General features: G+C 36.1%; 1 protein-coding gene across 1 annotated transcript; it reads left to right on the top strand.

Annotated features, from left to right (window-relative positions):
* The first annotated feature begins 51 nt into the window (after window positions 1-51).
* Window positions 52-12,840, top strand: FANCB (FA complementation group B). The gene is made up of 8 exons (XM_054271960.1): window positions 52-984; window positions 1,985-2,137; window positions 2,662-2,754; window positions 6,526-6,654; window positions 7,538-7,704; window positions 9,796-10,250; window positions 11,067-11,304; window positions 12,412-12,840. Exons 1-8 carry the CDS (start codon window positions 52-54, stop codon window positions 12,830-12,832), a joined length of 2,589 nt encoding a protein of 862 aa, XP_054127935.1. The 3' UTR covers window positions 12,833-12,840.
* Window positions 12,841-13,088: the final 248 nt, after the last annotated feature.

Here is a 13,088-nt window from a genome sequence, read left to right as displayed (position 1 = left end):
ATAGGGACGCATGATTTTCTTGTAGAGGGACATACATCAAGATAAATCAAGATGCTGCTGGGTGAGCAAGATCAATTCTTGTCCTACAACGGTGAAGTCCTTGTATTTCAGTTGTCAAAACCAAAGCATGCAGAGGAAGCAGATGATAAAACAATGAATTTAAGTGTCAGAAGGATGGTGTTCAACAGAGACACTAAGCTGTTTGTTCAGAAGTCTTCTGGAGCATTCAGCGTGGGAGCCAGTCACTCAAAAATTGAAATGATTTCTTGTAGCTGCACAACAGATTCCAGAACAGGGATTATTCTTCCCTGCATTTTGATGAAGAAGAAAAAACGGAACAGTATCAAGTACTTTTTATTGTTGCTTCACAGTTCTAACCAATTTGAGCCATCCTTTTATTTTAAATTGGACTATGAGCTGAAAGAAGACATCAGGTTGTTTGCTGGCCCATCACTGCTGTGGAGACATGACAACAAGCTGTTCTACATCTCTTCCAGCACCTGTGTGGTTCAAAGTGCCCCCGTTCATCTTTCTTGTGTGGTGTGGACAGGTGAAATTGTGGGTGAAGGCACTGTTGTCTTAGGGATAAGAACTGCTTGCCTGCCAGAGACTGAAGTCCCAGATGGGTTTTCTGTTTCAGACAGAGCCATCTGGGGCAGTGAGTTCTTTGGGTATGCAATTCAATCACAGAAGTTTCTGAGTGGCACGTGCTTCATGCCTCATGCCTACAGCAGAGTGGTGTCTTCTGTCCATGTCTGCAGGAGTGAGAGACTGAGGAGACAGCTCAGAATATCACTTGTGGCCATAACCCACAAGAACCAGCTCGTTTGGTTCCAAAATGGTGCCCCTAAAGGTGTTTGTGACCTTCCTTATGAAAAGCCATGTTCAGTAACACCAGCTCTAACCAGCAGCAGAGATTTGCTATTTGCTGTGTCTTTTGCCTCTGGAAATAGCTGTGTTGTACAGAGGAGAGACAGCTTACAGGTACTGTGGGCTTTAAACAGCTCCATTTTACTGCAGTCTTTTTTGTACATATTGTCTTATTGAAAGTCCTGCAACTAAAAACCTGCATGTTCAGGTTCTTTAGATTTCTTGTTTGTTATTATTGTTGCTGCTGGCAAAATAACCTAACCTCTGTCTAAAGTATGACATTGTTTTGCTTCCATTGCTTGCTTATATATCTGATAATGAAGCTTGCATTTTCTCATTTATGAATCTGACCAAAGCTTCTGTTGCTAGTTGAAAACTGCAGTAGTGTGAAAACTTGAAGTTGTTAGGCAGTTATGAGTGTGCCTGGATGATTTGTGTTAGAAGTAACCTCATATCTTTGCCAAGTATAAACTGCTCATTGGAACAGCAAAGATTTTTGAGGCCTAATTCCTAATAACAAAATGTTGTTTCTAGAAAATGTTGTTTTATGAAAATGACTGGAAAAGGCCTTGCTATTGTTTCTTAAAATAAGGAGACAAATTTCTGCTACAGTTTTTTACTAGTCTGACAGCAAGACTTTTATAAGTCAGGAAATAAAAATTTGTACCATTTAGTTGCTGGCACTATTATAAAGAATTGTCTTTAACTTTCAAACATAGTTAAGTCTGTTGTGAAACAGAGATATTTCTCAATATCAAAGGTACAGTGCCTTTAACTGATCTTCAAGGATTACTGCTTCTAAATAAATGTTACAACATTCAGTTCAGGTGTTTGAATACACTGAAAAGTTGTCATCTTCTCTGCAGCCTGTAATCTGGAAAGTGATCTTTACAGAGAAATGGCTAATTTTTCCCAGAGTTACATAGGCTCTAAATGATGGGGTGAGAGTGAGAGCTTGAAACTTCTAAATATTATTGTATTTCACACCACTGAATAGGCTCTCTCTCAATGGAAAGCAAGCTTCACCAAAATGAGATCTCAAATACAATTTATTTATTTATTCTAATAAAAGATTTATTCTAACAAATGTGTTTTAAAACCTCTTCTACTGTAGGTGGCTTCCAAATGGCAAAAAGTGAAGTGTGTTCTGGTGGATGATTTTATTGGCTCTGGAAGTGAGCAGCTGTTACTGCTTTTTAAGGATGACTCCAATACTGACGTGTTAAGTACATTCAAAATAACAGATCTTGGGGAGGTCAACTATGCAGTAAGTTGAGCTTGCCTTTTCTCAGCTACTCAGTCTGTGCTTACTAAATTAAAAGAAATCTCAACAACTCATTAAAGTATTGATGCAAAGTGAAATTGGATGTGTGCTGTGAAATGCCCTGAAGTTTGAATACAATATTCCCTGCTGTAATCTTAAATTATCTGAAGATGTTATTTTGCTTCTCTGATTGTATCAACATTCTGTTGGGAAATTAATGCAGCTGAAAATGCTTTACATACATAATAGTTTTGCCAAAATGGTTACCTTTTAGCTAAGAACCCTTAATTTAATTAAAGCCATAGTGCTTGTTAATTATCTTCTCATAATTGGGTCTTTCCATATGTACTATCCATATGTACTAATTGCTTTCAGAAAATAGGATTTTGCTTTTAAAAGACATAATGTGATTCTCCTGGCTTGCTGTATTTTCTCCCAGATTTTTATAATGCTGTGTAATAGCCTGTACCTTACTTTCAGCTTTTTAATTCATTCAGGGTTTTGATTTGGTTTTTTCCCTCTTTCAGAGTGATATCAATTATAAACATGATGTTCCTGCTGCAGAAGGATTGCAAGAGAATGGTTTGCTTACTGTCCGAGCCCTTGAAACAAGATTACAGGTTTGTACTCAACAGTGCTGCCTCCATGTTTTCTGTAAATTACTGTTCTGTATCATTGCATTATCTAGAGGGTGAGGCTAATGATACTGTTATTATTGAAGAAGTGGTTCAGGGAAAAGGTCAACATGGTTAAGTATTTATTCTTGACTCAGTAGTAATCTGTGTTTCAGGTCTCTCAGTTGTTTTAAGTGCATTTACGTAATTGTAGTGGTCTAACATAATTTTAATTAAAAGTTTGAGATAATGCTGAAGCTGTCTTATCAGTGCTCCTTAGCAGTCATTTTACTCATGTTTAAATACCAGCTTTAAAAAATTGGAAGGTTTACTTCTTTTGCTCCCCATTACATACAAAACTTTCAGGTCCCATAGTGGCAGGTTCCCAGTGAGTGCATTTGCACAATTGGTGGCAGTGGTTATTTCACCACCTCTGATGTTCCTGGTCCTGTTACTAGTGGTTTTATAAGTGTAGTTTTGAAATGTACTATAGATAAAGCTAAAATGTGTCCTTCTTTTAACTAGAATAATTTATTAAACAAACTGGGGGAAAGTTGGGAGTTTCCCACCCAACATACCTGTCAGTGTGAGTGCTTTAGCAGTGTGTGTATTAGCCTCTACCAAATGAGTAATAATTGACAAATAGGAAGATCATTTAAGAAAAAAAGCTTTAGGGGAGAGCATGAATCTCATACTGAGTCAAGGATGTGAGGCTATTGTTAATTTGCTAAGCGTACTTTAAAGACTAGATATGAGGTAATTATTTCTGACACTTGAGAATTAGTGAAAACTAAGCAGGGTATTGTGGCAGTTTTATTTCCAGCCTTTAAAAATGAAGCAAATGAATTGGAAATAGTTTACCAGTCAATAAATAAATAAAAGGAGGACATATTAGGAAAAGACTGAAAAAGAAAAGACTTTTCTAGTTCGAATGACAAACAAGATATCTAAAGTGCATCATCCAAAAAATGGAAGCTATTTGGAGATCAGTAGACAATATGTTTTTTTTACTCCTAGAAGACCAAGAAAATAGAAGCTGGATTAATTTTGAACACCTCTTGAGGTCCCTTCCAATCCTACTTTTTTACAGCTTGCATGTTAGAGGCCTATTGGCTTTAGCAGAAGTGCAGGGGTCCTTCCAAATGCATCTTTTTCTGTTTCTGCATTTTTTTTCTTTTTTGGCAGTCATATTTTAAAACTGACTTCAGTGCTGCATTCTTGCCCTACTCATTCATTACATTACTTTCCTCTTCTACAAAGCAGAAAGTAGTTTCTGTTTCTTATTGGCTGCTCCTTCCATGAATCTAATGACCTTCTCCACCCTGCCATTGACAGCTGTATGTTCTATGTTCCATAACTTTGTTCTTTCAATACTCCAACTGGCTTCCAGCTGTACAGCTCTGTGAATCTGTGTCAGGATGAAAGGAATTATCTGTTTTGCACTTGTGACTGTTTCTGCTGGAAACTAGCCACTGGTTGGATATTTTATCTATTGTGTGCTGGTGTAGTTCTTACAGACACAAATCATTCCCAAGACCTAACATTTCTGTGCTTTTAGACCATTTTAATCTCTAGTTTTCAAGGCCATGTGCTAGCACAGGCATTGTAAGCACTTGGAAATTTACTGTGTTTTATTGCTGTAAATTTTTGAAGTTGTCAAGCTTATGAATTTGGAAATAGGTGCAGATATTTCTTTTTAACCTCACTGTTGCTAACTTGTTGAAATCCCTATTGTTCTGTATTATATTTGCTGAACAGTGAAGTACTCTTGCTGGTTTTTATAATCTGACATATAATTGAATTTCAAGGATGCTTGTTTTGAAGCAATACTGCATGGGTTCTGCTTAGCTTGGGAATTTTCAAAGGTTATTTAGTCTTGAAGTGGTGCCTCTTGATATTTATCATCAAAATTCAGGTGTTCTAGAAATTTGCAATCAAATTGAGTTTTCACAGTCTCCATGGAATCTTGTGTTTTAGAGCAAGATAAAATAGCAGATGCAGCCTTTTTGCATCCTTGTTTCTTAACCCTTGTTTTACATCTGCACAGCTGCTTTCTTAACCATGTGAGAACTTTGGCAGGAATGAATTATAGTCCACTGGATAAGTAAGTTTTATTTAAGTTATACCTAGTAATATATATAACTGCATTTTGCAGGCAGTGAAGTTGAAAAATAGATCAGCTTGAGCAATTTTGAATTGTTCTATGTTTATTTTGTATACACTATTTTGGGCCTGAATCCAGCCTTTTCTCCTTTGAATTTTTTTTTTACTTGTGTTTTGGTATCTTCTGAAGAAGACATTCTTTGGCAGAGTACTGCAGTTCCATTGCAACAGCTGAGGTTCCAGGGTTTCTCATGGTTTTAGTTGATTGTTTTGGCAGAAATAAAGTGTCTTTATGTCCACTGGTCTGTTCTTCCCCCCATTACTTGACAGTTTTGTAAGGACTATTAATTCTGGATTTACTCACAGCTCTATTGTCTTTGGCTCTGGACTGCCTTGTTTTTATGTTCTTGTTTATTTTCACCTTTAAGGTGATCTACTTTTATTTTCTTGGTTTCACAGCACAAAACTTGTAACTCCTGCTGGTGCTTGTTGTGCAGTGCATCTTGGCATGCAGCAGGAAGGATGTGCCTGTCACTTGTGACAGAGGGGGACACAACTCAGTCTTGGGTTTGCTGTGTGGGGGAATTCAGGTCTTTTTCTTGTGCTCTAGGAGGAAAAAAGGCTTGCAAAAGCCAGATTGGTTGGCAAGGATACAACAGTAAAGGTTTGGCCATTTTGACTGCTTGCACATCAGTGCTTCCCCATTTGCTTTCTGGTTCTCAATTGTTTATTCAGGAATTGGCTCCAATGAGAGTGAATGATGGTTTAGTGTTCTTATGACCTAAATTAGGGAAGTATCACCTTCATTTTCATCTCTTGAGTCAAGTCTGGCCTTGGATTATTGCTTGGAATCTGGTGCTTAGATTCACACTTAGATAGGTGACAACTTTTTTGCACAAGTTTTCATGAGTGCTGTTGGCCTAAATGTCCTTTGCCAGTGCAGCTTGAGCAGAGGACATCACTTTACTTATAAGACCTGCTTTTTTATTTGGGCTTATAATGGATTTATGTGTGTTATGTGTTTGGGGGGGCGTTTCTGAGGGGATGAGTGAAGAGGGAAGTTTGGTTTTGCATCCCAGAGTTCAGTTCTCTCCTTGACAGCGTTGGACTTCTCAGGATATTACTTTGCAGATAATAGCTTTTGAGGAGCTTTCTTAAAACCTGAGAAGCTGGCATGATGTTCTTTCTTTATTGCTTGGTTTGTGGTTTTTTTGGTTGGTTTGCCTTGGTTGGTTTTTTTGGGGGATTTTTTCATTGTGTTTTATTTAACAGAGACACAGCCAATTGTGTCTGCTTGTATATCTGTCAATTCTTCAAAATATTTACTTGACCAATAATCAATATAAATCTTGAGAAGAAGATGAAACTGCTCTCCATGAAAAAGTGAAGCAGGATTAATAATGAAAGATATCACTCAGAAATATATCTATGGAAATATATCTGAATATCTATGTAATTTGATTAAGTTTACCTTAATATTTATCTTTAACTCTAGGTTTAATATTGAAAGACCAAGATTCTGAGATTCATATTTTAACAACAGAGTAGCATGACTTGAACATTTTTTAGAAATGCTATTTGTGATTCTTGCATAAAAATGGAAAGGTGTAAAGATATTTTGACAGCTTTAATATCTTTTCTTATATGCAGTAGTCTAATGATTATCTTATACAGGCTGGTTGGACTTCTGTTCGAGAGCTGCAGCAGCATTTAGGACTCCAGAAGAGGGTTATTCTTGAGTCTTGCAGAGCATTAATAGATCTTGTTGAAGAAAGACCCCATATTCTACCAAACTCAAAAGAGGTAAAATGCGGGAGATGGGCCAGATCACTTCAGAATTCTGCCAAGCCATTTGTACAGGGTGCTGCCATCAACCACGTGCCCCTTTTGCCATCAACCACTTGCCCCTTTTGCCTGTAGGGGTTGCCACTATCAAAACTCATTAATCTGCTATTTAAGTCTGTTTTTTTCTTAACTTGCCAATATATGTAGTTAGGAGTAAATTTCATTGTTCCTACTTGAAATTGATGTGCACAATATCTCCTGACAACTGAGTGGTATGGAGGAGTAACCTCTTACAGAGTTAGTGACAAACAGGAGGGGAGTGTAGAGTTCTAATTGCCACAGTTGCCTAGATATTGAATATCTGTCTGAAATCTCACATGTTAAAAAAGGGAGTTGTCATAGAACTATGTGAACAAAATTGATTTTATAATGGGGGCAGATGTGAACTGTGGGCTGAGAAGGTGATGGAGGTTGGGAAAATCTTATTTTAATATGTTGCTCAAAAGAAACCTCATTTAATTGAAATGGAGTTGATCTCTTTCAGTTACTGTTGTGGCATCTTTCAGGTTTTCTGGGTTTGCACAGAGTATTGAGCAATTAAATGCAATAATATAAATTCTAGCACCTTATATCTTTGGACAATTAATTGTATGACAGGTCAAGATTTTGACATATGATGTTTGCAAGGAGAGAATAAATTGTACTTTACATGATGATATAATGTGTTTTAAGAAAATTCAATTATATTTATTGTAGAGAATAAACTAGTTTTTATATTTCTTTCATTTTATGTATCTTAAAAACTCTTCCAGCAGTCACTTGTGGTAAAACACAAAGTAATGCAGTATAAAAATACCAAAATCTATGCTTAATTTATCTAAAACCCACATTTTTCTGTAAGGAAGGCCTTGTCTCTCTCTGGGATGATGTAGAAAATCCTCCTGATTCTCTTAGTAAAGAGACACCATCGGCATCTGAAGCCCCAGAGCACTTCACAGAGGAATTGTGGCAGCGTGTTGTGGGAGACAGCCTGGTAGTTGGAGTAAAACTAACTGAATCATTTTATTTGTGAGTATATACACTTATCCCATCATTTCATTGGTAGTTTTGTAGAAAATGAATATGTAGATTAAGCTCTGCAGTAAATTTGAACTTTCTCATGTTGAACATGTTCATATAAAGTGTTTCAAGTATGTCTTTGTCAGTATTTTTGCTACTGGTTGCTTGCTCTCTAGCACTATGCAGAAAAATACATTATACAGCCAGAAATCAGTTGTGTGAGTATTATTGCAATGTTACTGGAGATTTTTTACAAAAGAGTCTTCTTTGACAAAAATTATGGCTCTTTGTAGTCCATGTTGACATAGCAATGCTGACATCAGTATGTGCTGTAAATAAAGGTCTGTCTTAGCTTAACTTGGTTCCTGATGCTTTACTGTTAGGTACTTGCCATTCCTAATTGATTTGCTTCAAGAAGCACAAAAGAAAATATATTAAATTCTCTTACCAACTAATTAGTACTTAGCTTTTGAATTGAACTCTTCTAGTCAAGTACCTAATCAAAATGCTTGCACTGCTTGTATTTTGTGTAATTTGTGTGGAACAACCAGCCATACAATACTTAAACCTTCAAAATAATTTGGTTGGGTTTTTTTAATTATCTTTAAAATTGTTTATTCTATTTATTTTAATTGCTCAGTTCTAGTTGTAAATACTACTTATGTCATTTTCCCTTACAGAGAGGGAACTAAGTTGAAACAGTGTGAAAAAAGAGGATTACGTAAAATATAAAATTACAGCATGAATTGTGTAATGTAAACTTTGGTGGAGTCAGAAGTTCTCTTTTGACCCATGTTCCCACAGGCAGTGTAGCTGAGGCTGTGTTAGGCTGAGCTCAAAGACTACTGATGCCACTGGAAATCATTCAGGTGGCTGTGAGGGAGCTGACCTGTTGGGCCCTCTGGCCATTCTGCTGGAGCTGTGGCTGGATTCTTCCTCAGCTGCCAGGCTGCTGTAACTTTACAAGAAAGTTAACCTCATCCTCTTGACAGCCTCTCTTAAGAGCCACTGAGGCAAAAGACTGTTTTTTGCCTTTTTAGAGTTTGTTCTTTTAGCTTTGATGATGATGCCTTTGCTTTTTTTTTTTTTTTAAGTGAAATGCTTTATTCCTTTATAACTTCAGAAATCTTCAGCAGATTTTAAAAACCAGCAGCAGTCTAGCCCTCTCCCGCATTTTTAGAGTTGACAAAAGATCTGTGGAGAAGCCATTTGTCCAAGATTACCTGACAGGCCAGCTGCAGAACCTGGGTCTTCTGAGCTCCAGTTCAGTACTGTGCACAACAATCTGTGTTTGTGGGGAAAAGGACTTGCTTTATCTCTAGTCCCAACACTGTAATTCTTTATTGACTATTTTTGTGATTCCTACTAATGCAAGATTGCAGTGATATCATAGATTGATTTATGAGGTGGTGATACTTCTCTGTAAAGAAAATTAGACATTCATAAGATTTTCAAATGTCACTGACATCTTGAGATTGAATTGATTGACAGGATAATATATTCATTGAGAGAGGATCTGGAACAGTAATATTAGGATTTCATTGAAAGGGTCCTGTGTTGAATAAATAAAGTACTTCATGCATTTCAGGAAATTGCTGCATGTTCAAGATAATAGTATCTTAAACCTTTTATTTTACTCTACATTCAATTTTGTTTGAATATCTATAAAAATGTAGAGTGTCAGAAGAGCTTCTAGTCCTCAAAAGGGCAGAATTGATATTTTTTGCAGTTTTTTCTTAAAAAGAAAGTCAAATCTTTTTTAAAAAAATCCATAAATGTCAGAGTATCTTTATAGGTTATGTAGACTTTTCAGCTTTTTCTGGCTGAATTAAACATTCAAATTCTTTTGGTTGAAATGAGGTGTCTGACTTGTAGAAGCTCTTCAAAAACTCAGTCCACATTTTGAAAAATCTTTATACTTGGTTTATATGAAACAGTCATGTGAAGGACTTGGCCTCTTTGCAAAGTCTATGACTTAATCTGGAATGGTATTGGAATTTATGTCTTAAATGTCTGTATTAAGTCTGCAGAGTTGTGGTTATTTGTCAGAAGGCAAAAATGTGAGCTGGAAGTGCAGTCATATTGTATGGATTTTCACAGGTCACTGAGTGATGTCAGTTTATCTCTAGTGATGGATCAAGACTTCTCTTCGATTTCTCCAATTATCAAGTGTCAAAGTAAAATCATCAAGCTGAACAAAGCCTTCTCAGCATTGGCAGTCTCCCCAGGTCAAATTGAACCTCCTCCAAAAAAGATGAAATTGGACTTGCATAGCAAGAATGATCTGAGAAAAGAATTTCCTAAGAGATCTTCAAGGATTCAGCTGGATGGAGCAAAGACAGTCACTGCTGTCACCAGCCTTTCACCACTACTGGCATTTCATCGTGTGTGCTGTGTGGTTCTTCTGCATGCCAGGAAGCAAAACCATCAGAATGATGATTTACAGCAGAGCAAAAAGATTACTGTACTCTGTGGGAAAATTTTGTTAAGTCTGGAAGATATTTCAAATGGCAGATACTCAATAAAGATGCTCAGGGATAATAGTTACTGTACAGGTAAATGGATTTATATATTTGGGATTTACAAATATATATATTTAATTCTTCTGTTTATTCTAGGTGGTGCCCAGCTAAGTTTCTCTCTGAACACAAACTGCACAGACTTTTTGGGAATTAAAGCTGGGTGAAATAGGAGATGGAACATTTTTCAAATTCAAAAAAATGTTTCGTGAGTTGCTGTAAGGTTTTGCTAGCATTGGTGATGAAGGGTATCTGGAAAGGATAATTTTGAAGATAAGTTTGAGTAAAGAATGCTGAAACCTATGTTTTTTCTATAAATAAGATACTGTAATTAGATACAGAAGTTTTTTTCTGACATACTACTACCTCTTAAATAATACCAAAGTAATTGAAGCTCTTCCTCATCTACACATATATTAGGGTAATTTATTTTCATTTCTTTCAATATTCCTGATTGAATTGATTATGAACTGGGCTTTTGCTCAGGTAATGAAATATCTTTTTTATTGTTTGCAATGAATTTTAATTTTTCTTCCTTTAATGCTGTGTCACTGGTAAAGCCAACATGTCATCTTACTATCACAGGCTATTAATAGTCTTCTTTTGGCAAGGTGATATTTATCTTAAGAGCTTTCATTATACTGGTGGTGCTCCATTAATCAACTGTTTTGCCTGACAGAAGTAGGGATAAGAATTTAGGTGAGGAGAAAATTCCCAAAGAATGCCTAAAGTCAGGTGCAAATCTTTCACAAAAAACCTGGGAATATGAACCAAAAATCAAAGTTCATTTAATGCATGCGGCATGATCAAAATATTTAGTTCAATACCTTTTTCTACTGTATTTTCTTGCAGGTTCCATGGAAGATATACTTGCTGTCCTTGCAGTGTCTGTCAGATTCTCCTTTCAGATTGTGTCTTGTGACTGCACACTGACTCCAGTCAGTTCATGGTTACTGGGAGAAATGGAGTGCACACCATTTAAGGAATGCCAGGACAACATATTCTGTCATAAAGCAGGAAATGTCCATGGTACAATTTTTAATTGGGCCCTGAATAATCCATTTGAAGGAGTTCTAACAATATTTTGCAGGTAAAATCACTTGAAGACCATAGCTTATATTCATCTTCCATACACTATTTTTTATCTTTGTGCTGTTTCTTACTGGTACCATAAACAGCAGCCAGGATCATAACCAGTAGGCTGCCAATATGATGATATGGTAACAGTCACCAATAACAGACCTGTTTTCAGATCAGAACTATGGCAGAACCTGAACTGACTTGTTCCATTTTGTCTAGGCTGGAACATTGAATTACAAATAAGTCTAGTCTCCATTAATACCTGCTTGGTACTATTCCTTCTCTTCATTTGGCTGCATCATAATTTTATATTCTTTTTTTTCTTACATTATTCTTACTATAATATGTTATTTGTAAATTTTTTCTTCCATGTGTGTTAATTAAAAAAAACCCTTCAATATTAAATATTTATATATTAATACTAAAATAAAAAACAACCAAACAGCAAACCCCAAGTTAAATTAAATTTATTGCTGGGTCATTTTTTAGTTTAGTATTGCAATATTAATGTAGTCTCATTTTGTACATGTTTCTGCTATGGTTATTTCCTATCTACCATGATTATGAAAAGGAAATACTCTGAAGAGTCTGACTGGTGTCCTTTCTTGTGCAGATTCTTGGACAAATATTTCCTAAGCCAGGTTAGGCAAGTTAGTAATGCTGCCACAATTTATGACTTAGCTGGTTAAGGCTTATAACATAAAAAGTACTTCTGGGATATTGAAAAATGTTGCTGTTTTGAAGAGTTCAAGCTCTAAAATAAAAAAGAGAAGGTGTAACTGCTAAGAGTGTATTTTGTAATGGGGTTCAGCCTTTTCCTCAAATTAGGAGTTGATTTCCTCTATGAAATGTTTAAGCAATCAGTAAAATTTTAACTCTTAAGACTTTTCTTCCTTTTGAAAGGTGATTTTACTTGCTATTCACTTTGACTGTTCACCATTCACTTTTGATCCCATTTTGTTAATTACTGAGCCCCATGTTTATGGGCTGTGATTGCATTTTCTGTATCTTTCATTCCTGTGTTTGGATTGATCTTTTACCTGCCTAGGATGTTTCTGTGATAGGTGGAAACTACAGAGTATACTTTTTTTGACACCATCATAATTTTGTTTTACAGAAATCTGACTGTCTTGTTCCAGTGCCTTCACAGCCTCACTAGAGTTCTCCCTCCAAGCTGCAGTGTAAAACTCCTGAGATCTGGAAGCAAAGCAGTACTTGCTGAACAGTTAGCACTGGCTCTGGAAAAGGAAATGCTCACCTTGAAGAATTCTCTTTTCTTAAAAGAAACTAAAGCTGGAAACAGTTTGACATGGGGGAATGAGTTTGGCAAGAAAATCAATAATGCTCCTCTGGCTTCTTTACTGGACACTGACGAAGGAGTCCAGCAATTCAGAAAGAAGCTTCAGAAGGAGAGGGAAGAGAGTGTGCAAAGTATGAACCAAACACTGAATGGTGCCCTGTACCAGAAAACTGCTTTGAAAATAGCAGAAGCTCAGCTCAGTTCAGATATGATTGTGTGGAGACTGGCCAAGTCCTAGAAACCATTGACTAAATTTATTTTGAAAAAAAAATTATTAAAGTTGTACCATTAAATAATATTTATATTTTCATGGGTACTTATACTGCTTTGTATTCTATAGCATTTCTGTGTCGTTTCTACAGATAAATACTGGTATTTTAATTGATGACTATTGGAAGAATGTAATATTAAGATTGAGTCATTGTTTTGTTACAGATTTTGAAAATATATTTTTAAGATATTTTCTAATAATTCCTACTCCAAAATCATAATTC

The sequence above is a fragment of the Melozone crissalis genome, unplaced genomic scaffold (genome assembly GCF_028551555.1).
Source record: "Melozone crissalis strain CALT ecotype California unplaced genomic scaffold, PUWL_Pcris_2 ptg000013l_1, whole genome shotgun sequence".
Classification (NCBI taxonomy): Eukaryota; Metazoa; Chordata; class Aves; order Passeriformes; family Passerellidae; genus Melozone; species Melozone crissalis.
Note: the sequence above shows the minus strand (reverse complement) of the source record. Positions and strands in the feature narration are given on the sequence as shown.